The sequence below is a fragment of the Eucyclogobius newberryi genome, unplaced genomic scaffold (assembly GCF_026437365.1).
Source record: "Eucyclogobius newberryi isolate DKJ021-1_F unplaced genomic scaffold, fEucNew1.0.hap1 SCAF_7, whole genome shotgun sequence".
NCBI lineage: Eukaryota > Metazoa > Chordata > Actinopteri > Gobiiformes > Gobiidae > Eucyclogobius > Eucyclogobius newberryi.
The window spans coordinates 37417732-37445285 of record NW_027316389.1 but is presented as its reverse complement, the minus strand read 5'-3'; the positions used below and the strand labels follow the sequence as shown (position 1 = coordinate 37445285).

General features: G+C 43.9%; 1 protein-coding gene and 1 long non-coding RNA gene across 2 annotated transcripts in view; one reads left to right on the top strand and one right to left on the bottom strand.

The window, feature by feature from the left end:
• LOC140349469 (uncharacterized) overlaps positions 1-27554 on the bottom strand; it is a 254457-nt gene that overhangs the window by 170457 nt on the left and 56446 nt on the right. The gene's annotated exons all lie outside the window — the stretch shown is intronic.
• Positions 12394-13879, top strand: LOC140348878 (carbohydrate sulfotransferase 5-like). The gene is made up of 2 exons (XM_072435005.1): positions 12394-12431; positions 12515-13879. The coding sequence occupies exon 2, from the start codon at positions 12532-12534 to the stop codon at positions 13678-13680; it is 1149 nt and encodes a 382-aa protein (XP_072291106.1). The 5' UTR covers positions 12394-12431; positions 12515-12531; the 3' UTR covers positions 13681-13879.

Genomic DNA, 27554 nt, shown 5'->3' with positions numbered 1-27554 from the left:
ACGGCGGAGGAAACTCATTTCGACCGCTTGTATCCGCGATTTTGTTCTTTCGGTCACTACCCAAAGCTCATGACCATAGGTGAGGGTAGGAACGTAGACCGACCGGTAAATAGAGAGCTTTACCTTTCGGCTCAGCTCCCTCCTTACCACAACAGTCCGATGCAGCGACTGCATCACTGCAGCCGCTGCACCAATCCGCCTGTCGATCTCACGCTCCATCCTTCCCTCACTCGTGAACAAGACCCCGAGATACTTGAACTCCTCCACTTGGGGCAAGGACTCCCCACCCACCTGAAGAGGGCAAGTCACCTTTTTCCGGTCGAGAACCATGGCCTCGGATTTGGAGGTGCTGATTCTCATCCCAGCCACTTCACACTCGGCTGCAAACCGTCCCAGTGCATGTTGCAGGTCCGGGTTTGATGGAGCCATCAGGACAACATCGTCCGCAAACAGCAGAGATGGAATCCTGTGGTCCCCAAACCGGACACCCTCCGACCCCTGACTGCACCTAGAAATTCTGTCCATAAAAATTATGAACAGAACCGGTGAGAAAGGGCAGCCCTGGCGGAGTCCAACATGCACTGGGAACAGGTCTGACTTACTGCCGGCAATGCGAACACAGCTCCTGCTCTGGTCATACAGGGACCGGACAGCCCTGAGCAAAGGGCCCCGGACCCCGTACTCCCGGAGCACCCACCAAAGGACACCCCGAGGGACACGGTCGAAAGCCTTCTCCAGATCCACAAAGCACATGTGGACTGGTTGGGCAAACTCCCATGAACCCTCGAGCACCCAATGGAGGATATAGAGCTGGTCCAGTGTTCCACAACCGGGACGAAAACCACTCTGCTCCTCCTGAATCCGAGGTTCGACTATCGGTCGGATTCTCCTCTCCAGTACCTTGGAATAGACCTTACCCGGGAGGCTGAGGAGTGTGATCCCTCTGTAGTTGGAACACACCCTCCTGTCCCCCTTCTTGAACTGAGGGACCACCACCCCGGTCTGCCAGTCCAGAGGCACGGTCCTCGACCACCACGCGATGTTGCAGAGACGTGTCAACCAAGACAGTCCTACAACATCCAGATACTTTAGATACTCTGCCACTGCCCTGCCACTGAGGAGTTTGCGAACAACCTCAGTGACTTCAGCTTGGGTGATGGATGAGCCAGCCTCTGAGTCCCCGGTCTCTACTTCCTCTTCGGAAGACGTGACTGAGGGATTAAGGAGATCCTCAAAGTATTCCTTCCACCGTCCGACGACATCCCTAGTCGAGGTCAGCAGGTCTCCACCCGCACCATAAACGGTGTTGGTGAGGCACTGCTTCCCCCTCCTGAGGCGCCGGACGGTTTGCCAGAATTTCTTTGGTGCCGACCGATAGTCCTCCTCCATGGCCTCCCCGAACTCCTCCCAGGCCCTGGTTTTTGCCTCTGCGACAGCACGAGCCGCGGCTCGCTTGGCCTGCCGATACCTGTCAATGACCTCCGGAGACCCACAAGCCAGAGTGGCCTGATAGGCCTCCTTCTTCAGTCTGACGGCATCCCTTACTTCCGGTGTCCACCACCGGGTTCGGGGGTTGCCGCCACGACAGGCACCGGAGACCTTGCGACTACAGCTGCGAGCAGCCGCATCAACAATGGAGGCGGAGAACATGGCCCACTCGGACTCAATGTCCCCAACCTCCCCCGGGACATGGGAGAAGCTCTCCCGGAGGTGCGAGTTGAATACCCTACTGACGGAGGGCTCCACAAGACGTTCCCAACAGACCCTCACAATGCGCTTGGGCCTGCCAAGTCTGTCCGGCTTCCTCCTCCGCCAGCGGATCCAACTCACCACCAGGTGGTGATCGGTTGACAACTCTGCCCCTCTCTTCACTCGAGTGTCCAAGACACGCGGCCGGAGGTCAGATGACACGACAACAAAGTCTATCATTGACTGCCGGTCTGGGGTGTCCTGGTGCCATGTGTACTGATGGACACCCTTGTGCTTGAACATGGTGTTCGTTATGGACAATCCGTGGCTAGCACAGAAGTCCAATAACTGAACACCGCTCGGGTTCAGATCGGGGAAGCCGTTCTTCCCGATCACCCCTCCCCAGGTCACTGTCATTGCCTATGTGGGCGTTGAGGTCCGGGTACTCTGCACTGCTGTTCGGCCCGTAGGCCACCACAACAGTGAGAGACCTGTCCCCCACCCGAAGGCGGAGGGACGCGACCCTCTCGTTCACTGGGGTGAACTCCAACACGTGGCGGCTGAGCTGAGGGGCTATAAGCAAGCCCACACCAGCCCGCCGCCTCTCCCCGCGGGCAACACCAGAGAAGTGGAGCGTCCAGCCCCTCTCAAGGAGATGGGTTCCAGAGCCCAAACTGTGCATAGAGGTGAGGCCGACTATATCTAGTCGGTATCGCTCAACCTCCCGCACAAGCTCAGGCTCTTTCCCCCCCAGCGAGGTGACATTCCATGTCCCCAGAGTTAGTCTCTGTGTCTGGAGATCTGGTCGCCGAGGCCCCTGCCGTCGACTGCCGCCCAGATCTCTATGCACCGGCTCCTTATGGATCCTCCTGCGGGTGGTGGGCCCACGGGAGGGCGGCCCCACGTCGCTCCTTCGGGCTGTGCCCGGGCGGGCCCCGTGGGGTAAGACTCGGCCACCAGGCGCTCGCCATTGAGCACCCATCCCAGGCCTGGCTCCAGGATGGGGCCCGGGTGACGCCGATCCGGACCACGTAATCGGCCTTGTTTGTGAACTCATCATAAAGGGCTTCTGAACCGATCTTTGTCTGACCCGTCACCTAGGACCTGTTTGCCTTGGGAGACCCTACCAGGGGCTTGAAGCCCCCGACAACATAGCTCCCGGGATCATTTGGGCGCTCAAACCCCTCCACCACGTTAAGGTGTCGGTTCAAGGAGAGGTCAGACAATACCATTGGAACCTTTCTCCATTTGATTTAGCATTGCACCAAGGTCATTATTTTCTTGGAAAACATTTCAATACATCTGAATGTGAAGACTCCAATTGCCACCACAAATAAGGATTCATAACCCTAACCTCATTATCAGGCCTCGTAGTTCATCACATGCTGGACATGCCCAGGCGACGTGCTCTTTCTTTGTGATGGGGGGGATTTAAATTCAAGAGTTTCAGATGATCTCAGGTACAATCTTCTCCAGAATCAAGTATCTTCTCTCTCGTATCCCTCCAGGAGCCCCACAAGTCTGATGTTGGGCCTTTATGATCTAAACTCCAAATCCAGGATCTTATTTTTCATGTTATTGTACTCCGTGTGCAGAGTCTTTACCTTGGCCTTCAGTGCCTCCATCTTGGCCCTCATAACTCGTCCATATTGTCTGAAATATGTTGTTCGGCTTCATCCATGTGTGCTTCATGTGCACCTGTCTCTTTTATCTCTTTTATATTAGAGACAATTTCTTCAAGTTGGGCCGTACCAAGCGCTGATCTAATTTCCGCCATGTTTCACTGCATTTCACTTTTAATTTCATACATCATAATGGCCAGTTGGTGTAAGGTGATCTCCCCTCCGCCTCTGGACAAGGGCAAGCTTGTAGACTCCACTCAATTTATTTTTGTAACGCCCAAAATCACAACAGCAGTTGCCTCAAATGACTACAGTGAAAAAACAGATTAAACAATATTCATAGAGAACTGTCCTTCGACAAATGTCTCAAGCTCCCCTGTCCTTAGACTCTTTCTCAGCCAGGAAAAACTTCCCAATTTCTTTGGAAAGAAGTAAAAACCAGGAGAAGTTCTACGGAAGCTCATTGTATTCATAAAAACAAACAACCCCCCCTGTAATTATGAGTTAATTATCTTGTAATTATGAGATAATTATGAGATAAGTAGAAAAAAATTATATATATTGTGATTAAACGTACTACTAGGCCACAAGTTGCACTATGACAGAGTTAAGATAAGATAACCTTTATTTGTCCCACAATGGGGAAATTCCATGGTTGCAACACAGATAAGGCACAGAAACAGACTAGGCATGAAATTATGAAAACATATATATTTTTTAACAAGATAATTAACTGATAATTATGATATATTATTTTGTAATTACAAGATTTTTTAAATTTTGAAATACAATGAGCTTCCATTATTATCTCGGAATTACGAGTGTAAATTTTCCCCTAGCGTTATAATTTTATTTTGTTTGCCTGGTTTGGTCATCTCTTGCTCCTTGGTTCTTGAATTTTTTGGGTAAAATGGTGATATTTAAGATTTATTTTGGCAACAGTGGAGTGAATGCACGTTCACGTGGATGTCATACCCGGAATTCCTACAAAAACGTTACACCAGAATATCATAAAACAAAGATGAAGAAATACTATATTTTTTGGACACTCTCAATTTACCTGCCTGACCGAAGAGCAAAAAAAAAAATTAGGTGCTGAAATAACATTCATTCATTCAATTTCTACCACTTTTTCCCTTTTGGGGTCGCGGGTGACTGGAGCCTATTCCAGTGACTTTGGGCCTTAGGCGGGGTACACCGTGGCCAGTGGCCAACTCGTCACAGGGCCAACACAGAGACATAGACATTACAGACAACCATTCACTCTCACATTCATTCACTAGGGCCAATTTAGAGTTGCCAATTTTGCTAACCACCTTTGACACCGTGCACCCTTTTAAATATCTGTTATTTTCATGTCACTGTAATGCAAACATTCAGTCATAACAACTACTGAAATTCAAAGTGCAATCTAAAACTAAACAATAAATCTCCAGGGTTCACCTCAGAGTGGTGTAAAGCTTTAAGAGACACATTTATTCGTTTACTTTTATTAACATTTAACTGGGCCCTTAAAAAAGCTCCAATGACTGGATGAAAATTGAATGTAGAAAAAAACTGAAATTTCTTACTGCCAAACCCCTCTGTCCTTTTGAAAGACTTACCCAAGACTTACCCAGGGTTGCAAATTGAATCTCTTAAATATTTAGGCCTATGCAACGGTGTGGCTATATTTATCAATTTTTACGGGATAACGGCCACCGGGATGCACTCTGGCAGGAAGCGCAAGCGTCTGACACACAGTAGAAGAAGACGTTGGTGGAAACACTGTTCAGGGGACTGTTCAGACATGTTCTCTGTATGCTAAGCTTCAAAACGCTGTGTATTTTTTATTACAATCCGACTCATATTAACGGAATCAAGACACACAATGTGGAGCGATATAAGGCGGCCGGCAGTTTAGAACCTGGTGCAATGAAATTAGGCTTTAAAGGTGCCATATCATGCTTTTTTCACGTTTCGTAGTCTATCCTAAGTGTATAATTGATAATAATAAGGGTTGTGCAACACCCATAACATAATAGTTAAGAAATATCACCCAGACCTTGGACCCCCTCACCAACCCGGAAATGCAAACGGTTTGATATTCGCCCCCACCCTTGCGAAGAGCGATCTGGCTCCCCCGCCCAACCCGTCACGTAGTCTCAGCGAGAGCGTGTGTCCCCCGCCCACCCGTGACATAGTCTCAGAGAGAGCGTGTGTGCCCCGCCCACCCCGGAGACGGTAGGGGTGTAAACAAACTAACTCAATAATCACGTTTTCGATTCTAGCGGCGGTGAAAGACGACGGGGGGAGGGTGAGGGGATGGTGACGCGTGCCTGTGGTTATGACGCGGTCTTGCACCCACCCCCCCGTCAGTTTAGAGATTCGAGGAAAGGATATAGTCTGTACTATAGCTAAAAACTGCGGGAATCACTCAAAAAAACACTCTGGGTACATATATGAAGCACAAATAGCAATGTAAGAAGGTTAAAAGCTCTGAAAAGTTGATTTTGCATGTTATGGGACCTTTAAGACATGAACAACCTGTGTATCACTACCATGTACCATATTTCTGTGTAAATATCTCATATTACAACGTAACACTTCCTAAGTACAAGCTCAGGAGCAGATCAAACCAGATTTGAAGACACACACACAGGTAAATCAGCTCACACAGAATAATCAAGGACAGAGTGGACAGAAGAGAGCTCAGCACAGACTTGTTCTCTGTTAAGCTTCAAAATGCTGTGTGTTTTATTATAATCCAACTCCTATTCACTGAGAAATTAGTATAATAAGGAACTGAATTTATTTGATACAGTCTCCATTAACCCTCATAAAATGACAATTTCTTGGCCCATCCAAACCCAAACCGCAGCGAGCTGCAGACCCGCGAGATCTGCGGCACCCGCGGTTCAAAAGACAACGTGCGCAACACTACCGTGTACCATCTTTCTGTGTAAAAACTCATATTACATCGTAATAATAATATTACAACTAATAATATTACAACTGCGGCTTATTGACAGGTGCGACCTGTACAGTTGAAGCCAGACATTTACATACACTATATAAAAAGCTACATGCTTTTTTTTTCTCATTGTCAGATATGAAATCAGGATAAACTTTCCCAGTTTTAGGTCCGTTAGGATTAACAAAATGGTTTATTTTTGTAAAATTACAGATCAATGAGAAGTATACATTTTTAAGATTTTTTTTATTCCTCATTTGGTCATTTCTTGAATGTCAAAAGTGTACATACAAATCAATAATATTTAATACTCTTGCCTTTAAACTGTGGGACTTGGGTCAAACGTTTTTGATATCCATCCACAAGATTCGCACAATAGTTGGCAGGTCCTCAGAGTCCGAGATGGTTAATATGGCACTAAAATGTCCGAGATGTTCTTTGGTGCTAGGCCATGGAGAGACTCGTACACAAGCAAAGCTGCTTTAAAGTATTGTAACGAGCGGTGGGTGAAAAAGTCACGAGAAACAGGTTTGCTCGTATAGGCTTTAATGTTTTACGACGACAAGCTCCAGAACAGATCGTAACAGGGTTTTTTATCAACAACAACTAACTTCCCGCTTCAGCATCCCAGACCACCCCCACAAAACTTCTCGACAACCATTTCGGCAACATTAGAACGCTACACAGCCCCCATCTAGCATGATTAGCTGTCCCCAGTAATCCAACCGTCCACCACAAAGTCTTTCAAATGCGAAGGGAGTCTCCGCTGTCTCCACTGCTCACGCGGTAGCTCACCTCTGGGGGCCCAGGGGGGCTACCCAGTACAGGCTGGTTTTGGTCCTCTGGGGGCTCTGTCGCTGTGACCAAGGGTTGGTAGGGAGCAAGTCTGTCTCTGTGAAGAACTACTACTCTGCCCCTCTGAGATAGTTTCACCCGATACACAACGTCCGACAGCCTCTCAAGGACAGTGCAAGGGCCCCATCCAGTGGCTACAAAGTTTAGGTGAGTGCACCTTCTTCCTGACTGGGCTATAAACCCAAACTTTGTTGCCCGGACTAAAATCATGCCCCTTGAGGCGGAGGTTAGGTCAGCGTTGGTCAGGTGTTCCCGGGAGAGATCATGGACAGCCTGCAGCCGTTCTACCAGGTTGAAAAAGTTGTCCGGCCCCGCCTCCCCTCGTACTTCTGGCTCTGGGGGCGAACCAAAGACAAGGTCCACTGGGGTCCGTAGCTCGTGGCCAAACATCAGTGCAGCAGGAGTACACTGCGTTGACTCTTGAACAGCCGTCCTGTAAGCCCACAGGACAAAGGGGAGGTGACAGTCCCAGTCCTTCTGTCGATTGCTGGTGAGGATGGCAAGCTGTGTGGCAAGTGTTCGGTTAAAGCATTCAACTGACCCGTCACTTTGTGGGTGCAATGGGGTGGTCCTGGTTTTCTTCACTCCCAGTCGCCGAAACACCTCCTGGAACACCTTAGCTTCAAAGTTCCGCCCTTGATCACTATGGAGTTCCTCTGGAACACCAAATCGGCAGAAGAACTCGTCCACCAGCTTCTGGGCAGTGGTAACAGCACTCTGATCAGGAACCGCATACGCCTCTGGCCACTTAGTAAAGTAATCCATAGTCCATAGCCACGAGGACGTACCGATTACCTTGATCCGTGATGGGGAACGGGCCCAAGATGTTAACACCCACCCTCTCCATGGGTGCCCCCAACCTGATACTGCTGCAACGGGGCATGGGACCGACGAGTAGGCCCTTTTTGTGGAGTGCAGGCATCACACCGATGAACGAACATTTCCACGTCGCGTCTGCACCCTGGCCAGTAGAACCTCTGCCCCAGCTGCTGTAAGGTCTTAGTAACACCAAAATGTCCAGCTTCCACTGACCCATGGACACATTGCAGAACTTTGGGTCTCAAACTGTGGGGAACAAGGAGCTGCATGGTTTCTCTCTGTCCATTAGGGGAACTCCAACGGCGATAAAGAACCCCATTCTGCAGACTGATGTTGGGCCATTGGGAATGCAGAGCCTTGGTCTCTGGGTCCAGCGCTGACACGATTGACCATTCCGCACGTTGGCCAGCCCCCACCCAGGAACGGACCCGAGCTAGGACTGGGTCCTGTTGCTGCTCTTGCTGGAGTTGCAGGGGGTCAATAGTCTCTTGGACGTCCGGCACCCCCAAACACTGCAGTGCCGCCACTTTGGTGCCTGGGTGCCGCTCTTCCACTCTATGGCAAAACCGACACCTCTCTTCACATGGCCTCCGTGAAAGGGCATCAGCATTACTGTGTAGTCGACCGGCCCGGTGCTGAATGTAAAAATCGTAGTCCTGCAGGATCTCTATCCACCTGGCTTGCTGCCCTTCAGGTTCTTTAAAGTTCAACAGCCAGGTGAGAAGCATGGTCCGTCCGTGGGACAAAACGCTGACCATACAAGTATGGTCGGAAATGGCGAATACCCAACACCAGCTGCGCCAGCAGCTCCCGACGGGTGACACAATAGTTCCTCTCTGGTTTGGTCAGAGAGCGACTGTAATAGGAAACAACCTGTTCCCCATGCTCCCCTTCCTGGGAAAGCACAGCACCAAGACCCACATTGCTAGCATCAGTGTCCACAATAAACATTTTATTTGGATCCGGATAGGCTAACACTGGTGCCTCAACGAGGGAACAGCGAAGGTGGTTGAATGCCGCAGCCCATTGAAAAACATGGCCCTTTTGGGTCAACTTGTGGAGGGGGCTTGCGATGGTGGCAAAGTCCTTGATGAACCTCCGGTAATAGGAAGCCAGGCCCAGGAAACTGCGCAACTCAGCAATGTCATTGGGGTTCGGCCACTCTCGCACTGCTGTAACCTTTATTGGATCGGTGGAGACTCCTTCTCCGCTGACAATGTGGCCCAAGAAGAATGTTTGCCTCCTGAACAGGTTGCACTTCTTTGGGTTCAGGCGCAGGCCTAGTCTAGGGCCCCTTGGAAGTCTGCAGCATGGGCCAGTAGGTCATCCAGGTAAACCACACAGCGGCTCGGGGGAATGTCTGCAAGCACCCTCTCCATCAGGCGCTCAAAGGTAGCTGGAGCGTTGCAGAGGCCGAATGGCATGACCTTGAACTGCCACAAGCCCTGGCCGATGGAGAAGGCAGTCTTAGGACGGGCCTCAGGAGCCAGCTCCACCTGCCAGTACACACTGCGAAGGTCTAGGGAGCTGAACCATGATGAGCCAGAGATGTAGTCCAGAGCATCATCAATACGTGGCAGGGGGTATGAATCTTTACGAGTGAGGTCATTGAGGCGGCGATAGTCCACACAGAAGCGCCATGTGCCATCCTTCTTCTGGACTAGCACTACAGGTGCAGCCCTGGGACTGTTTGACGGTTCAATGATGCCTGCCTGTAGCATCTCCTCAATCTTTTCTTGTGCTGCCATCCGCTTGGCCAATGGCAGGCGTATAGGGCGGGCCTCTCCTGTGTCAATGTCATGGAGGACCAGATCGGTGTGAGTGCAGTCTTCATCCTTGGCAGCAAACACATCAGCAAACAAATCGAGTAAAGTTTTCATTTGGTCTTGTTGTTCGGAATCCAGACCCTGGCAGCTTATAGTGAAGAGGTCGGCGATGGCTTGGCCTGTCTCTGGGGAAGGTGGCTGCACCCGCGACAGCGGCTCTCTGTGGCTCTGGCAGCTGCACCCGCGACGGCGGCTCTCTCTGCAGCGCTGGCTGCTCTCTCTGCGGGGCTGGCGGCTCTCTCTGCGGGGCTGGCGGCTCTCTCTGCGGCGCTGGAGGCTGCCCCCGCGACGCTGGCGGCTGCACCCGCGGCGCTGGCGGCTCTCTCTGCGGGGCTGGCGGCTCTCTCTGCACCGGGACATGCGGCAGGCAGAGCACCGGGACACGCGGCAGGCGGAGCACCGGGAGAGTGTCTAGAGTGTGCCCTCTGCTGTGATCACATGCTGAGTAAGACTGAAGGTTTCAAGGATAGAATCAATCTCTTTAGCGTTTCTGTAACAAAATTATCAACATGAACATTGAAACCACCTGTAATGACCAAACTATCAAAGTCTCTGCATACCAGCAACCCAAGTAACCCAACCATCTCCGTAAAATCATCAATAAAACGTTGGCAGTGCTGGAGAGGCTTGTATAAAACAATGAAAAGAATGGATGGAGAGTGTTTTAGCTCCATTTTAAAAGGATACATACTCAAATGATGAAAACGCCACAAAGGACAACCTGTGGGTAATTATTTCATCTCCAAAAACTCCACTGACACCTACACCCTTTTTGTTTTCTCATGTTTCAGATTCAAACTTAAAATTGGTTGGAGCAGATTCTGTCTGTCTAACAAAATTTCCTGTGTTTTTGTCAAGCTATGTTTCAGTTAAAAACATAAAATCAAGATTATAAAAATAAATTTAATGATTAATTAAGAGTGATTTGTTATATAAGGCTACCCGAAATAAATTGTCTGTTTGCTGTAACCCGACCCAACATTTTGCAAGTGGGTTGGTCGGTAGGTAAATTCTTATTTTTTTTACTTTGAAGGCAAAAAAAAAGATCATTGTCATTTTTTGACTCGGAGTGACTGCCAGGGGTCAGGCTTCAACAGTCAATGACGGAAAACGTCTCGATCAACCCGATCGGGAAACTAAATCTCCCAATTTTAAGATATTTCAATCGACCTTTTGTACGCCGTGATCCTTTATTTTGGTAGTGAAGGCAAGCGGGGGGAACATGCGGGGGACATGGGCGCCGCCATGTTTGTTGTTCTCTAAAACAGGTCCTCTCGTTTCCAGAATAGATAGAAGTTCTCAATGTAGCGTAGTCCTCTATGTGCACACTCTTTGGACAGCCATGTGTTCAGCTGAAGCAGCCGGCTAAACCTGTGCATCTTCCTGTCGATGCTTGGAAGAGGTCCACTTATGAATGTTTTGATTTAAATTTTATTAAGCATGTTGAATAACTTCAATACTTTTTTCAAAAATTCAGTCAGTTCCCATCATATGTCCACTGCACCAGCATCAGCTGTTTGACTGCTCAATGTTTGGTCAAAACTTTAGGAAGGAGTGACGGTATCTCAGAGACAGTGACTTTGGGAAGAGAATGTGTTTTCCATTTTTTTGTGCATCACATGACTTATCGCGCTATCTCCAATCACCATAACAGTATCTGTGACCTTGGCTTTTGACTAAGATTCTCTCTCGGTCTGCTGCCTTTTGGCCACGTCATGTATCACATTTTTTATTTAATTCAGTCGCTGATAGTGGGAAAAATTAGTTTGAAACCTGTATTTTAGGTGACTTTACATTATCCTTGTATCGTTTAGGCTTTGCACTGAGTTTGTTCCAAGATACAGCCTGGTCTCTCTGGACTTAAGCCAATTTTGGGAATGACACAGAGTCACTCCGGTTTAGGTTGAAAGGATACAGGTTGTTTTTTTTTATAACATCTGGACTTCTTACCTCTGGATGACACTGGAATTGTATCTTGGAGTCCTTTTTTCAGATTCTAAAGCAAATATCCGTGCTTGTAGCTCATGAATTTCTTGTTGATATTTCCAACAGCGTTCACGAGAGTTTCCCTTCTTCTCCCGGACAAGTAGCTGGTGTCAGCTATGTTGCTAAAACTGTAAACATTTTCCTAAAATCCTTGGTTTACTTAAAAAAAGTAATAATTAAAAATGTTTGGAGGACATAAACTGATTGAAAAGCGTCTTCATTCTTCGGAAGCAGTATCAGGGATCACATGGATTGGGACCATGGGTTGGGGCCTTGGGCTGGGCAATTAATCAAATTTTAATGTGGGTTTTGCCTGACTTTGGCTCCCTCCTCGCTGAGCACATGATTAGCATCAGAATTCCCTGGGCATCTACCGCTCTAGGGTTTCAAGACACTATTATATACGACTGGAAGGTTGAATCTTAAACCTTCATGTCTGTTAAAGGACGGATTCTCTTTTTTAACAAAGATTGCCTCTTTAACTCCTCTTTCAGTTTGGACATAACAATTGAATGAATTGAAATGAGCTTGCTGTAAAGTGGTGGTGATCTCATTTATATTCTGGTTGGATTTGTCCTCCACAGGAGACTGTCACATGCAGCCCAAAAGATGAAGACTTTGTTTGGACAGCCTCCTCCTTCTTGGCTCCTCCTCATCTCCAACTGACTGCTCCAGGATCCTGTAAGTCCAGTGAGTTATATAATCACTCTGTTGTTGGATGACACACTCATCATGGGTGCACTTGTTCTTGTTTGCATCCTCAGACAGCTGTGAAACAGACATGCCTCGCTGCAGAGTTAACCTGAGTACCATGATCTTCCTGGTCATCCTGCAGGGGGCAGCGGTGGTGCTGTTCTGTGGCTGGTACATACAGCTTAGCCCCTGTGGCTCCGCCCCTTCCCATGGAAAAGTCCATGTGCTTCTGCTGTCGTCGTGGCGCTCAGGCTCCTCCTTCTTGGGGCAGGTGTTTAGCCAGCACCCGTCAGTGTTCTATCTGATGGAGCCAGGCTGGCACGTCTGGACCACGCTACAGCGGCCTGGGGCTAGGACCCTCAATATGGCCGTCAGGGACCTGCTGCGCAGCACCTTCCACTGTGACTTCTCCACCATGGAGGCCTACCTGCCCAAGCAGCACAGCGTGTCCCACCTGTTCATGTGGAGCCATAGTCGGGCGCTGTGCTCACCCCCCGCCTGTCCCCTCACAATGCATGCCCACTTCAGTAACCAGACGGCATGTTCCCTCCAATGCTCGATGCGTGGCCTGGGTGGGGCCGAGCGCGCCTGTCACACCTACAGCCATGTAGTACTGAAGGAGGTCCGCTTCTTTGAGCTGGAGTCTCTCTACCCTCTGCTGCTGGACCCTGGGCTTGACCTGCGCATTGTGCACCTGGTGCGGGACCCCAGAGCTGTTCTACGTTCCCGGGAAGAGTCGTCCCAGTCCTTCACCAGAGACAATGCCATAGTGCTGGAACAGAGGAACCTGACTTCTGCAGACGTGCAGTACCACATCATGCAAGAAATTTGTCGCAGTCACTTACGCATCAAGGAGACGGCCCTTCAAAAGCCTCTGTCTTTTTTAGAGGGCCGCTACAAGCTGGTCCGCTATGAGGACCTGGCCCGAAACCCGCTGGAGGAAATCGACTCCATTTATGACTTTGTGGGTCTGAAGATGACCGAGGCCTTGGTGGAATGGATATACAAAGTCACACACGGCAAAGGCAAAGGTACCATACGAGAGGCTTTCGAAATCACCTCTCGAAACGCTGTGGATGTGTCCCAAGCCTGGCGTACTTCACTGCCACATAGTAAAGTGCTACGTGTCCAGGACGTGTGCCGTGGCGCCATGTCCATGCTGGGATATCGCCCCGTCAACAGTGACAAAGAGCAGAAGAAACTGGACATTGACCTGTTAGTGCCACGGGGGCCGTAACAGTAACAACCGGTTATCCGCCAAAACAGTGCCGCCAAAAGCCTTAAAGTAGTTAATACAATTGTCACTCTTGCACATCAAGTAGTGGATCTTTTAGGGACGGACTTTAAATGAAAGCTTTACTGTACTGAGTAAGTGCAGGAGATACAGGCACTGATCAGCAATGCAAAGTAACATATTTAAAGTTTTAGTTTAAAAGTATAATGTATACTATTTGGTGTGGTTAATGAAACCACACCAAATAGTATACATTATACTGAAGCTGAATCTAAAGCTGCATTAAAGTTGAATCACAAACTTCACAACTTCAGTTTTTCTGTTGAATTTGTAGGATAAGATCATCTGCATCAATTCATTTATATTTCAGTTCATTTCATTTTTCAAAAACATTTTAAACACTTAACAAAATACACTAGAAACAGAACGAGATCAGAGAGAACATAGAAAAAAAAAACGAAACAAAAAAAGACATCTAAAAGAATCTAAGTCCGAAATGAACATCCCATTTAGTCCAGATTGTCGGCTCAGTTTGTATCATCCATCGGCAGAGAACACGACGAGTCATCAGTTGTTGCTCATGTCCGAAATAATAAATCATAAATAAGTCTTTTAGAGTCGAAATGATCACGGCAGTTTCTGCTGCGGTAGCCGCTGAGTTGAGAGCAGAAAGAGTGAACAGAGCACGCATGGAGGAAATCAAGCAGCGTGTCTCAGATAATAGATCTCCCCAAATAGAGGCCATCATTCCAGACGCTTAAGCGTTTTCAGGGTGTCCCCCTCAACTCTCCCAGTCACTACCCATTCCTGTATCAGCCCATCTCGGGCTACCACGTTATCAATGGCATCAATGTTCTATTTTGTAGTCGAGCTTTTGCCGCCCTCATGTCCGCGTTTTGAGCATCAGTAATAATCAGGGCCACTTAGAGTGAGCGCCAAATAACCCATGTAATAAAGCTTGCTAAACGGTTCTTTCTGTGTTTGTCTGAGTTTCTCCAGGGTGAAATAAACCCTGCGTAAATTCAGCCTGGAAGACCTAACTCCACCCAATCTACATCCACTGCTACACCAGGGCCACCTCCTCCCCAGCCTCCATCAACGCACCCAAGTTACTCCTCCCTGCGGCACAGTGCACCTCCTCTGCTCCAATCAGCGCACATTCTGCCCCATTTAAACTCTGTAATGGAAAAATGTCATGTAATTCTATCCATGCTGTTATTGTGTGCAGATAATATAAGATTATGGTTTACTGATAATTATGGTCCGGCGCCTCTGTATCTGGGTTACCCATACTCTGTATCGGACCAGTCATGCATCAGGAATCTTTGCATCCGTGATGGTTGTTCTATCTCTTTTGGAACTGATTTTATTTGATCCTCCACCTCCCCTTCTCCTCTGCATTTCTCACATCGTCCCCATTATCTCTACCCTCTCCACATATCTACCACCACCAGTCTCCAGGCCCCGGGGGGAGACATCTAATACAATTCTAATATGGAGCGCCCATAATGTCTTCTCCTAAATAACCCAAGTAATAAAGCTTGCTAAACAGTTCTTTCTGTGTTTGTCTGAGTCTGTGCAGGGTGAATTGCACATGATTATGAAGCTGAATGACACATGTTCAGGGCTCAGTGTTTGTTGTAGAGTCTGACACCAGCAGGAAGGAAAGACCTGTTGTTATTGTTGATTAATTTCTCCCTGTGGCCCTCAGAGGCAGCTGTTGTTGTGAATTTGGGCCTTACAAAAATAAATTGATTTGATTTGATAATAATTCCGGCAAATAACAGGAAGCCAGACCATTGAAAGACTTTAAAACCATGACCATATACAGTTTTGGAAAATAAAATAAAAAATGTCTTCCTGTGCAGGTCAAAACCACACTGCTGAGAGCCTCTTCATGAAACAAGACCTGAATAAATGCTCCTGGTCAAGGAGACAAGGAGCAAATGTGGGCGATCGAAGCGCTTTGGTCCATACCAGGTCCTGCTGATGACCAAAATCGTGGTTAAGTCACCTGGGCACCTGGGTTGACGCATCAGTTTTTAGTCCACAGGGGCTGACTTCAGGCAGCCATAACAGTCCCAACGTGCCGGAATTGACCGGAGTGGACAATGGCGCTGCTCCCGCTGTGGGACACACAGATTGCAACAATCTCAAGAGCAATGAGAGAATCGCTGGGGTTCAAGCAGGCCAAGCTTGACCTGCAACAGCACCAACTGACCATGTGCTTGGGCAGTCCTTCTGGACTGACTCAGATAAAATTGTGAACCTAACGCTGCTTTTTTCTGCATTGATTTCCCTTGATTACAGCATCCAAACAGACACTCTTCTTATAGCTCCTGAGCCACATACGGTCACTCTCCCTTGAGAGAGGGGACCCGAGGACCCTTGGGATTCTCGATGGGAGAATCGAAGCTACAGTTTGCATTGAATTGCAGAATATTGCTGTATGCTTATCTTTGCTCCTTATCCTAATGGACAAGTACCTGGGTGTTCATCTGAACCACAAACTGAACTGGACTCACAACACAGACGCACTGTACAGGAAGAGCCAGAGTCAGCTCTACCTCCTGAGGAGATTCAGGTCTTTTGGAGTGACAGGGCCACTCCTGAAGACCTTCTACGACTCTGTGGTGGCATCAGCTCCTGTAGGTGTGGTCTGCTGGAGCAGCAGCATCACAGAGAGGGAGAGGAAGAAGTGGACAAGTCCTCAAGAAGTCCAGCTCCGTCCTGGGCTGTGCTCTGGACTCGGTGCAGGAGGTGGGAGACAGAAGGGTCCTGGCTAAATTCACATCTATGCTGGACCATGAGTCTCACCCTCTGCAGGACACTCTGTCTGCTCTGGAGAGCAGCTTCAGTGAGAGACTGATCCATCCTCGCTGTGTGAAGGAGAGGTTCTTCAGGTCTTTCCTTCCTGCTGCTGTCAGACATTATAACAAACACTGCTAGCCCTGAACACTTGCAATACTGACTTAACCATGTGCAATACCAATACAAAATTACTGTCGTACTCACATGCAATAATGTCACATTCATGTACATATAACTGACGTAAATAGAGTGTTTATTTTACAATTATTATTAGTATTATCTTGTCTTACGCTAGCTGTTTTTATTTTATTTTATCTTTATTTTTCCCCTCCATTCCTTATTAAGAAATGAGAGGTTTTTGTCCATAGGAGTTTTTGTTTATAACAGTTTTGTTTATAAGAGTTCTTCTATTAAGAGTGTTTTTTAAACTTCCTATAAGTTATCTGTCCTTTTCCTCTGTATCTACCTGCGTTGCAACAATGACATTTCAATGAAATTTCCCGATGTGTGGACAATAAATGAATATCTTATCTTATCTTATCACTGATTGTGTTAATATTGTGGTTTAACCTGGTCTGATTTACTACAATAAAGAACATAGCCTGACCTGCAGTAATTATGACACACAATGGCTAGAGGCCCTAACGCCCTATTACAGGTATCGATACGCTAAATATTTAGCAGATGGTCATAAGCAACGAGATTGTTATGCATGAGCGTACCTCCTCTTCTAACATTGTGCATCTACCGTGCCCAATCCCTCAAAAGTTCTTCCTGATACTCGATGATTTTGTGGGAACACCCAACTCTATGGGTGAGATCACTCAACTCTCTACCAAGTCTATATTCCAGATGTCACCTCCCCTTGTGTCCCACAAAACGCTGCATCAAACATTGTGTTAAAATTCTTGAAAATCTAAGACGGGAACCCATCTTTTGGCTCGTCCAAATTCGTTCCGGCCCTAAATTTGTCTGTTTTACCCAGATTATATCACAACCAACATTTGTAGGCACTACGGAAGAGAATTGAACCAATCCATGTGATATTGCTCTTTGATATATGTGCCATGCACCTACGTTCAAGATGGGGTTCAGCTTAACCAAACTCAAACAAGTCCAGGAACCGTGCGTGCGCCCTATTTCACTATACCTGATATTTTAGGCACTATCCCAGTGGAGGATTAAATGTTCCTTTGTGGTTATCGAATGTACGAGCGTCTCCCAGGTGGCTGGTTAGGACAATGTAAATATAAGATATATATATTATCGAGTCAGGCAAGGCAAGGCAGGTTTATTTGTAGAGCACAATTTGTACACGAGGATATTTAAAGTGCTTCACACAACAGGGGGGGAAATGCATTAAAATTACAAAGACATGACAGAAATCACAAAATCGGAAATTACCAAACAGTTTAAGACAAAAAAGAGAAGAGTGCAATGAAAATAATTTCAGTCATATGCACAGCTAAACAAAAGTTTTTAGCTTAGATTTGAACATTGTCAGAGTAGAACCTGTCTCACATCTTCAGGAAGACTGTTCCAGATTTCAGCCGCCTAAAACTGAAACGCAGATTCAGTCCTGACTCTGGCACCAGTAGGAGATCTTCAGAGTCCAAGATGGTTCATATGGCTCTAATATGTCCGAGATGTACTTTGGTCCTAGGCCATGGAGAGACTTGTATACAAGCAAAGCTGCTTTAAAGTATATGCTCTGAGCCACAGGGGGACAGTGCAGAGACCTGAGAACAGGACTAATGTGATGGTACTTACTGGTTCTAGTCAGGACCCGAGCAGCAGCGTTCTGGATGTACTGCAGCTGTTTTACAGCTCATTTGGAGAGGCCAGTGAGCAGGCCGTTACAGTAGTCTAATCTACTGGAGATAAACGCATGGATAAGTCTCTCCAAATCTGGTTTAGACACTATATTTTAATTTTTTGCAATGTTTTTTAGATGGCAAAAAGCTGCTGATGTTATTGATTTGACGTGGCTGCTAAAATTCAAGTCTGAGTCCATTATTACCCCCAGACACAGTTACCAAGTACTTCCTGTCTTCCAGATAGGAGCTTAAGCAGTTTAGGGCAGTGCCAGTGGTGCCCACCCAGTCCTCTAGTCTCTGTAAGAGGATCCCATGATCGACAATGTCAAAAGTAGCACTCAGATCCAACAGAATTAAGACTGAGGCTTTGCCCATGTCAGTGTTTAGGCGGATGTCATTTGTCACCTTGACAAGAGCAGTCTCAGTGCTGTGATGAGCTCTAAAACCTGACTGAAAAACATCAAATGAGTTGTTTATTAAGAGGAAATCTGTGAGCTGTTGTAAACAACCTTTTCAAGGACTTTGACCCAAAATGGCAGATTAGAGATGGGCCGGTAATGACTCTGTACTGCAGCATCAAGACTGCTCTTCTTTAAGAGAGGCTTTATGACCGCAGTTTTCAAAGACATTGGGAATGTTCCAGATTGAAGCGACATGTTAACTATGTGAGTGAGTGGTGCTAACAAACTGTTCAGCACAGACTTTTCGAAATCTGGTGGGTAACACATTGAGGCAGCATGTAGATTAACTCAGACTGGTGATCATCTCCTGGACAGTTTTGTCTGCTACAGGTGCAAAGTGAGTTAGCTCTAAGTGTCTCGTGGTTTTAGGGTAATTCTTTGCATTGTGGAATTTATAGCATTTTAATGCCCTAATCATTGTCATTAAAGAATAATGCAAATTCATTACACTTGGATGTGGAAATTAGTTCTAGCGGCAGCTGAGCTGGAGGGTTGATTAATCTGTTTACTGTGGCTAACAGGACACGCGAGTTGTTACTGCAGCTTCCAATTATTTCAGAAAAATATATTTCCCAAGTTCTGCATAAAATTAGGTTGTACATGTACAACTTCTCTCTTTTTGAACCCGGACCTCCATTTCCGTTCGGCCCGGGCGGCCCACCCTTTTCTGTTCCCCTACCAAATCTTAATTTCTCCATGGCGCCTTCTGCTTATTCTTTTAACCATTTTAGCCTTCATAGGGTGTCCAGAACATTCAAAACACTAGATGTAACAGAGTTCAACAGATCATTTACATTAGAACATGAGACATTTTCAAAGTTTATCATTTCTATAAACAGTGCACCTGTGCCATCATTTATGTGTCTCCTCTGAACAACTGCAGGACCAGCCAGTGGTTTGGGAAAAACAGACAGGTCAAAGAAGAAGCAGAAATGACCAGACAGAGCAGCATCAACCACAATGACATTTGAAATATTATCCCCTTTGTAATTAGGAGCTCTAGAGTGTGCCCTCTCCTGTGGTTGGGGCCTCTCACATGCTGAGTAAGACTGAAGGTTTCAAGGACAGCATCAAGCTCTTTAGCTTAGTATTCCCCATTCTGAGCACAGAGGTAAGCAGGAACTGGCACCGCACAACTCTACTTGAGGTTAGGAAACCAGATGACCATAAGATTGGACCAATATATATATATACCAGTTGCGGCTCGCCCATCGGAGGTGCTGGGGCGCCGCCCCACCTGACTGCCTGTTTTTATTTTATTTTTTAAATTAACCTATGTTAATTAGATGCTATAGATGATTTTGCTTTATGGGTTTAGAACTCGATGTTGGCCCTGCGACAAGTTGGCCACTGTCCAGGGTTTACCCCGCCTAAGGCCTGAAGTCACTGGGATAGGCTCCAGTCACCCGCGACCCCGAAAGGGAACAAGCGGTAGAAAATGGATGGATGGGTTTAGAACTCTCCAGAATTATATTTACATTAACTTTCAAGTTCCAGGTTTAAAATGTGAACGTTTATCATTTTTGGTGTAGTAGCCAATAGGCTGTCTTGCCGAGGCGCTTGTTCGATCAGCCCCATTGTGCTGTATTTAAGCCAATGGCTCCCCTGCTGCTAGGCAAAAAAGAATACACATCCGCCAATCATCTTCGAGGAATTTTATGGGTTTGGGGCGCTGAAGATTAGCGCCCCAAAGTACCAAGATGCACCGCTGCAGCTGCTTGTTTACAGGCGATTTCATTCCAGCAGCGAAGTGTGTAAAATGGAGACTTCGGATGAATTTGCCGCAAATTCAGACAAATCCTTACATCTGCATCACTTTGGAAGAAGAACTTTTGAGGAAAAGCTCATTGTAAAACAACTCGGACCTGACAAGCCAGAAGTGAACATAACCCAACAGACGAGCGAAAAGGGGAAAACATACACCAGAACCTTTTCCTGAGATTTTGCGTGTGATAGTTCGACTCTGTCTTTATCGCAGGGATCACCCAGAGGTTCACTCACAGCATACAGACCATCAGGTAGGCTATCTTTTTTTTGTGGTGATGAAATTGTGATTTTTATAGGAAGTTCTAGTATTATGCTGCCATGTGGATTCATGATGTTATTGTTTAGGCTACATAGAGTAGATTGAAGGATAACAAAACAAAACTCTACTCCCGCTTGGCTCACGGGTGCAATACTACATGACGTGTCATTATATTTGGTAGGATGAAGTACACATTAGTTGTGAATACAATCACAGAGCTTGAAAGGTATTTTCCGTTAATAGCGGAGTGACAGCCGATTAAACAAAGTGATGCCGGCTAGCGAGCTTGTTAGCTAGTTTTAATGTGAGCACACTAGTTTTAACGGAGCGCCATTGCATGGCGGATTCGATTTTTTGTTTGGGATGATGTGGTAAATTAGTAGTTATGTGTGGTTTTAGCAAACATCACTGCCGTGCTTTTTACGATTACCGTAATTAACAGCCACATCGCGCGACAGATTTTCTCGTGCGGGCCACATTACCGTCACCTCCGAAAATGCGGGCCACTTTACCGCAGTCGCTCTGGGGGGTAATCTCCCGCTTTACTACGCGTTAGGACAAATAGGTTGAGAAGTATGCCTAAAATGCACCAGAATGCAGGAAATCACATCTACGAAATTCAAAATTTTAAATAGCCCCACCTAAAAAAAAATCACCAGCCGCCACTATATGCCTGAACCTTTATTCCTGAGAAGGACGTGGACAGAGGCATAATTCAAAAAGGAATTGCAATCTGACTAAACCCTGTGACCTTATGGAGTCAGAAACTGTCACACTTATTTATGTTGATGATGGCTTCTTACTCCCTGGTGTAACGTTCTCATAAATGTTGGTGTTTATATTGTTGTGGTCTTGGTCCTGTTCTCCTGTGTTCTCTGTGTTATTTAAAGTGATTCGTAAAATGGTGTCCGCATTATACCATCGCACACCAAAGTCACCTTCTACAACGATAAACCTTGGTTCACACCAAAACTGAGGCAGTTGAGGCAGCAGAAGGAGGCAGCACACAGGGCCGGTGATAGAGAGCGCTACAAAGATGCAAACTACGGATTTAGCAGGGAGGTGTCGAGAGCTAGAGCCCAGTACAATGCACGCCTGAAGCAGCAGTTCTCCAACAACAACTCCGCTTCTGTGTGGAGTGGGCTCCGGCTTCTCACCAATTACAAGCCCAGGGCCCCCCCTTCCGCAGACGACAGAAAACTGTCCGAGCAACTCAATTCTTTTTATTGTAGATTTAAAGGAATAATAGAGGATTTTTGGTGCCAAATCTGAGTCTCATTTCCTCATGGTGTGGACAGCCGAGTAGTTCTCCCACATGTCAATAATTCCTGGCATCCTACTGCACACCTGCAGTCTCGTTCTGGCTCGTCCCCATTCTAGCAGCACGTTTCCCTGGCTGCAAATGCGTGGTTGATATGCGTGCACGAGGTGGGTTTGATTGTAGGCGGCGTTTTGGAAACAACAGGAGGGTGAGTGTGGTGAGTGTGCGCATGCGTATAAAAAAAACAAACAGTCGATTGAGTTCTCAGCTCGGCAAAAAATCTTCTATTTTACCTATAACACCCCCTCCCCCACTGTAGCCAACTCTGCCAACCCAACCCCGGTCCCCTCCACCTCCCCCACCACTCTCACAGTTAAGACACAATGTCTTGGAGGCAGGCGAGGTGGCCCCTGTCTTCACTGGCATTTCTAACACCTCCCTGGAGTCATGCCATGTCCCAGCCTGCTTCAAGTCGTCCATCATTGTCCTTGTCCCCAAGAAGCCCCGGATTACTTGCCTAAATTTGTGTACATATTAAGCCTATTTTTTCTGTTGCACCGATTCATCAAGACAAGTTTGTTTGTGAATTGTGTTAATTGACAATGGCAATAAAACTTTTCTGATTCTGATTCAATAAGTGTCTGTTCGAGTGACAGGGCCAGATAAAGAAGCAATTACTGGATCAATTCAAAGAAATTACAAACACGTTTGTTCTCATAAGCTGAAATGTATTAAGAAAAACAAGTGTAATCTCACCAATACTGTGCTTCAGTTTTGTGCTTCAGTTTATGTGCATTACAACTTCAGATCACAGTTGATCTACAGAGATAAATATTTAGTCTAGTGTTAAATAGATTGTTAAATATTGTTAAATAGGTATTTGGAACTGAAAAATATTGTATTTGACTTAACAAAATAAACTTCTCAAGATCTAAAAAACCTTTTAAATGCACTAACTAACATTTCCACGTCTGTGTAGTTATCTGTAGTTATCTGTACACCTGAACTGACTCAGAACAAAATACAAACACATGTGGAGCGTTTAAGTCAGGAGGTTAAGTTACACCTCTTGCCTTGAAAATGTAGAATAAGTGCATGAGCCATCCATCCATCCATCCATTTTCTGCCGCTTTATCCGCTTTAGCCGCTTTATTACTTTTGTAAATACTGCAAAAAGTACAAGTAGTACAAATGTCAAAAGTAATAGCAATAATGAGACAGTGAAAGCGATCGTAATGAGGTATCACTTGTTGAAATCGGTGAAAGCGTTAAGGAGTTGAAACGCGCCAATGTTTTGGACTGGAAAGGGTTAAAATATTGTACTTTTGCAAATACTGCAAAAAGTGCAAGTAGTACAAATGTCAAAAGTAATAGCAATAATGAGACAGTGAAAACGATCATAATGAGGTATCACTTGTTGAAATCGGTGAAAGCGTTAAGGAGTTGAAACGCGCCGAAGGTCAGGGAAAAACTAGAAAATATAATAACTAGATTTTGCAATGGCTGAAGCCATTGCTTGAGTGTCTGCATTCTTGCTGAAAGTGTACATGTGTGTAAGTACAAATTTGTTGAAGTGTGAAGTTGTTGAAGTTGTTTAATTGTGTGAAATTGCCAAATTTGTGTAAAAGTACTTTTTTGTGTAAAAGTACTTTTTGTGTAAAAGTACTTTTTGTGTTAAAAGTTTTTTTTTGTGTTAAAAGTATTTTTTGTGTTAAAAGTATTTTTTGTGTTAAAAGTATTTTTTGTGTTAAAAGTATTTTTGTGTTAAAAGTACTTTGTGTTAAAAGTACTTTGTGTTAAAAGTATTTTTTGTGTTAAAAGTATTTTTTGTGTTAAAAGTACTTTTTGTGTTAAAAGTATTTTTTGTGTTAAAAGTATTTTTTGTGTTAAAAGTATTTTTTGTGTTAAAGTATTTTTTGTGTTAAAAGTATTTTTGGTGTAAAAGTATTTTTTTATGTAAAAGTACTTTTTTGTGTAAAAGTACTGCATGTGTGTAAAAGTACTGCATGTGTGTAAAAGTACTACATGTGTGTACAAGTACTACATGTGTTTAAATACTAATGTGTTGAATTCTGAATGTGTTGAAAGTGTTTGGAAGTGTGGAAGGGTTAATATTTGTTGAAAACATGAATTGTGTTCAAATGCCACATTTATTACAATGGGTTAAAGTACTTTTGTAAATACTGTAAAAAGTACAAGTAGTACAAATGTCAAAAGTAATAGTGTCCACTAGATGGGGGCATAAGAAAACAAATGCACTGATGGGAGCAGAGGTGCCACAGGGACAGGGACTTGGGTGTGTTCGAAACATGTGCTCTGCCTGCGACATTTAAAGTGTCCACTAGATGGCGGCATAAGAAAATAAATGCACTGATGGGAGCAGAGGTGCCACAGGGACTTGGGTGCGTTGATTGAAGATGGGGAGCAGGTGCGAGGGATGTCCTGGGAATCCCCTGTCCTTAGGATTCTCCTTCTCGGCCAGGAAAAACTAAAAAAACCTCCATGGGAAAAAGTAGACAGGCCGGTCGGTTGGTTGAGCTGGGTAAGTAGGTGGTAAAAGTACTTTTTTGTGTAAAAGTACTTTTTGTGTTAAAAGTATTTTTTGTGTTAAAAGTACTTTTTGTGTTAAAAGTATTTTTTGTGTTAAAAGTATTTTTTGTGTTAAAAGTACTTTTTGTGTTAAAAGTACTTTTTGTGTTAAAAGTATTTTTTGTGTTAAAAGTATTTTTTGTGTTAAAAGTATTTTTTGTGTTAAAAGTATTTTTATGTTAAAAGTACTTTTTGTGTTAAGTTTTTTTGTGTTAAAAGTATTTTTTGTGTTAAAAGTATTTTTGGTGTAAAAGTATTTTTTTAATGTAAAAGTGCTTTTTTGTGTAAAAGTACTGCATGTGTGTAAAAGTACTACATGTGTGTACAAGTACTACATGTGTTTAAATACTAATGTGTTGAATTCTGAATGTGTTGAAAGTGTTTGGAAGTGTGGAAGGGTTAATATTTGTTGAAAACATGAATTGTGTTCAATGCCACATTTATTACAATGGGTTAAAGTACTTTTGTAAATACTGTAAAAAGTACAGGTAGTACAAATGTCAAAAGTAATAGCACACGTAAGACTATGAAAGCGATCGTAATGAGGTATCACTTGTTGAAATCGGTGAAAGCGTCAAGGAGTTGAAACTTACCGAAGGTGGAAAAGTGTCAAAATACTTATACTTTTGTAAATACTGCAAAAAGTACAAGTATTACAAATGTCAAAAGTAATAGCAGTAATGAGACAGTGAAAGCGATCGTAATGAGGTATCACTTGTTGAAATCGGTGAAAGCGTTAAGGAGTTGAAACGCGCCAAAGGTTTTGGACGTGAAAGGGTTAAATATTATACTTTTACAAAGACTGCGAAAAGTGCAAGTAGTACAAATGTCAAAAGTAATAGCAATAAGGACACAGTGAACACGATCATAATGAGGTATCACTTGTTGAAATCGGTGAAAGCGTTAAGGAGTTGAAACGCGCCGAAGGTCAGGAAAAAACTGGAAAATATAATAATAATAATAATAATAACTAGATTTTGCAATGGCTGAAGCCATTGCTTGAGTGTCTGCATTCTTGCTGAAAGTGTACATGTGTGTAAGTACAAATTTGTTGAAGTGTGAAGTTGTTTGAAGTTGTTTAATTGTGTTAAAGGTATTTTTTGTGTTAAAAGTTTTTTTTGTGTTAAAAGTATTTTTTGTGTTAAAAGTACTTTTTGTGTTAAAAGTTTTTTTTGTGTTAAAAGTACTTTTTGTGTTAAAAGTTTTTTTGTGTTAAAAGTATTTTTTGTGTTAAAAGTATTTTTTGTGTTAAAAGTTTTTTTTGTGTTAAAAGTATTTTTTGTGTTAAAAGTATTTTTTGTGTTAAAAGTACTTTTTGTATTAAAAGTATTTTTTGTGTTAAAAGTACTTTTTGTGTTAAAAGTTTTTGTGTTAAGTATTTTTTGTGTTAAAAGTACTTTTTGTGTTAAAAGTATTTTTTGTGTTAAAAGTATTTTTTGTGTTAAGTATTTTTTGTGTTAAAAGTACTTTTTGTGTTAAAAGTTTTTTTTGTGTTAAAAGTATTTTTTGTGTTAAAAGTATTTTTTGTGTTAAAAGTTTTTTTGTGTTAAAAGTTTTTTTGTGTTAAAAGTATTTTTGTGTTAAAAGTTTTTTTTGTGTTAAAAGTATTTTTTGTGTTAAAAGTATTTTTTGTGTTAAAAGTACTTTTTGTGTTAAAGTTTTTTTGTGTTAAAAGTATTTTTTGTGTTAAAAGTATTTTTGTGTTAAAAGTACTTTTTGTGTTAAAAGTATTTTTTGTGTTAAAAGTACTTTTTGTGTTAAAAGTATTTTTTGTGTTAAAAGTATTTTTTGTGTTAAAAGTACTTTTTGTGTTAAAAGTATTTTTTGTGTTAAAAGTACTTTTTGTGTTAAAATTACTTTTTCTGTTAAAAGTATTTTTTGTGTTAAAGGTGTTTTTTGTGTTAAAAGTATTTTTTGTGTTAAAAGTATTTTTTGTGTTAAAAGTATTTTTTGTGTTAAAAGTACTTTTTGTGTTAAAAGTACTTTTTGTGTTAAAATATTTTTTGTGTTAAAAGTATTTTTTGTGTTAAAAGTACTTTTTGTGTTAAAAGTATTTTTTGTGTTAAAAATATTTTTTGTGTTAAGTATTTTTTGTGTTAAAAGTACTTTTTGTGTTAAAAGTATTTTTTGTGTTAAAAGTATTTTTTGTGTTAAAAGTGCTTTTTTTGTAAAAGTACTTTTTTGTGTAAAAGTACTTTTTTGTGTAAAAGTACTTTTTGTGAAAAAGTATTTTTGGTGTAAAAGTATTTTTTTAATGTAAAAGTGCTTTTTTGTGTAAAAGTACTGCATGTGTGTAAAAGTACTACATGTGTGTACAAGTACTACATGTGTTTAAATACTAATGTGTTGAATTCTGAATGTGTTGAAAGTGTTTGGAAGTGTGGAAGGGTTAATATTTGTTGAAAACATGAATTGTGTTCAATGCCACATTTATTACAATGGGTTAAAGTACTTTTGTAAATACTGTAAAAAGTACAGGTAGTACAAATGTCAAAAGTAATAGCACACGTAAGACTATGAAAGCGATCGTAATGAGGTATCACTTGTTGAAATCGGTGAAAGCGTCAAGGAGTTGAAACTTACCGAAGGTGGAAAAGTGTCAAAATACTTATACTTTTGTAAATACTGCAAAAAGTACAAGTATTACAAATGTCAAAAGTAATAGCAGTAATGAGACAGTGAAAGCGATCGTAATGAGGTATCACTTGTTGAAATCGGTGAAAGCGTTAAGGAGTTGAAACGCGCCAAAGGTTTTGGACGTGAAAGGGTTAAATATTATACTTTTACAAAGACTGCGAAAAGTGCAAGTAGTACAAATGTCAAAAGTAATAGCAATAAGGACACAGTGAACACGATCATAATGAGGTATCACTTGTTGAAATCGGTGAAAGCGTTAAGGAGTTGAAACGCGC

Excerpts from the sequence above, each read along its gene's own strand:
- LOC140348878 (XM_072435005.1), top strand. The coding sequence starts at position 12,532 with ATGCCTCGCTGCAGAGTTAACCTGAGTACCATGATCTTCCTGGTCATC.